The 1,584-nt window shown below is 49.5% G+C and overlaps 1 protein-coding gene across 1 annotated transcript; it reads right to left on the bottom strand.

Moving 5' to 3' along the window:
• Nucleotides 1-454: 454 nt before the first annotated feature.
• On the bottom strand, nucleotides 455-1,317 carry grpE (mitochondrial nucleotide exchange factor MGE1; the record flags this gene model as incomplete). Its single annotated transcript, XM_026744127.1, has 3 exons — nucleotides 455-487; nucleotides 542-970; nucleotides 1,039-1,317. 3 exons carry the CDS (start codon nucleotides 1,315-1,317, stop codon nucleotides 455-457), a joined length of 741 nt encoding a protein of 246 aa, XP_026607290.1.
• Nucleotides 1,318-1,584: the final 267 nt, after the last annotated feature.

Genomic DNA, 1,584 nt, shown 5'->3' with positions numbered 1-1,584 from the left:
CGGCCAAGATAGTCCAGAACTTGGAAACCCAATAGACCGCAATATGATCATTTTATGCCAGAGCCATACCATGCTGCCGATAATGTCCAACAAATTCCGAGAGATAAGAAAGATGAAGAAAGACAGACGGATGCAGTCTTCGGTCAAAAATTAGAGGTAGTATACATGAGGTGGGAGGTGAGAGTAAAACATAACGCCGTGATGAGGAATCTAGATGAAAAAAATGCCATCGAAAGGGAGACAGTCCAGACGCCCCCAGTCGTACAAGAAGGTGTATCATACATATGCGTTCATAGACAGAATAAAGGACCATCCAGGGAGCATAAAGGTAGTGTTTGAGTTTGAGATCCAACGCCGTGAATGCGATAAGGCAAGACCAGAGCTTTCATGGCGCGTGGGTGTATTTTATATAGTGTACAGAGGAAGTAGGTATAGGTTGAATGTGGCGTGGCGTTTAGTCGTTCTTGACGACACCGACCTTGGCAGCCTAAACAAGAGTGTATTAGTTTCCGAATTCTCGGTCAACAGGCGTAGAACTCACTCTAAGGACACGGCCGTTCAACGTGAAACCCTTGCTCTGGGTGTACATGATCTCGCCGTTCTCCTTGCCTTCGACCTTAGTCATGAAGGTCGCCTCGTGGATCTTAGGGTCGAACTTCTGGGGCTTGCCATCCTCGGTAGGCTCGTCAGGGTCGAATCGTTGCAGGCCGTGCTTCTGGAGGGTGTTTAAAAGGATGTTCTGGGTCATCTTCAGACCATCGACGAGATCCAAGAGGTCCTTGTTCTCTTCGGTCTTGGTGGCGCCAAGCTTGTCCTTGGGAACGGCTAGAAGGGCGCGATCGAAGTTGTCAATGCTCTCCAGGAGGTCGACGGCAAACTTCTGAATGGCGAAGTTGCGGGCGTTCTCCATGTCTCGCTTGGTGCGCTCCTGGAGGTTGAGAAAATCTGCGACGGATCGGACGTATTTGTCCTTCGAGGAGTTAGTTTGAGGTCTTGAAGCAATCAAGTAGAGCATAAAGCGGTTAAAGTGTGAATCACCTTGAGCTCCACGACCTCTTTCTTCTTCTCCTCTAGCTCTTTGACACACGGGTCCTCGGTAGCTTCCGATGACTCGGCACCGTTCTCCTTCTGTTCGCCATTTTCTGTCTTGTTCTCCGTGGAGTAGCACCGAGCGGTAGGATAACGAGCGAAGGGGCGGAGGAGCTGTGGTTGGAGCTGTGATGTCTGACGGACGGCCAGAGGTGCTGTGGAGGTGGAGCGAACAGAGAGCAGAGCCCGGGAGGCCTGAGCTTGTCTGAGAAGAGTCCGCTTGAACATTGTGAAGAGTGGATGAGGATTAGAGGATATAATTCGACTGAAGATGAAGGCGAGGATGTGATGCTGAAGAGACACTCGGCATCATTGTAGAAAATCTGAAAGCTCCGACGTCACCTGACCGGGCCGAGGAAAAACATCCCACCGAACTATAGGCAATAATATACAGAGCAGAATGGACTCAATGGAGATATTGCGATGTGTATTTTGATTACAATCAATGAGAGGACGCGGCTCGAGCAAAGTTCTTATTCTACTTTCAATAGTGAG

The sequence above is a fragment of the Aspergillus mulundensis genome, assembly GCF_003369625.1.
Source record: "Aspergillus mulundensis strain DSM 5745 chromosome Unknown scaffold_1, whole genome shotgun sequence".
NCBI classification, from domain to species: domain Eukaryota; kingdom Fungi; phylum Ascomycota; class Eurotiomycetes; order Eurotiales; family Aspergillaceae; genus Aspergillus; species Aspergillus mulundensis.
Note: the sequence above shows the minus strand (reverse complement) of the source record. Positions and strands in the feature narration are given on the sequence as shown.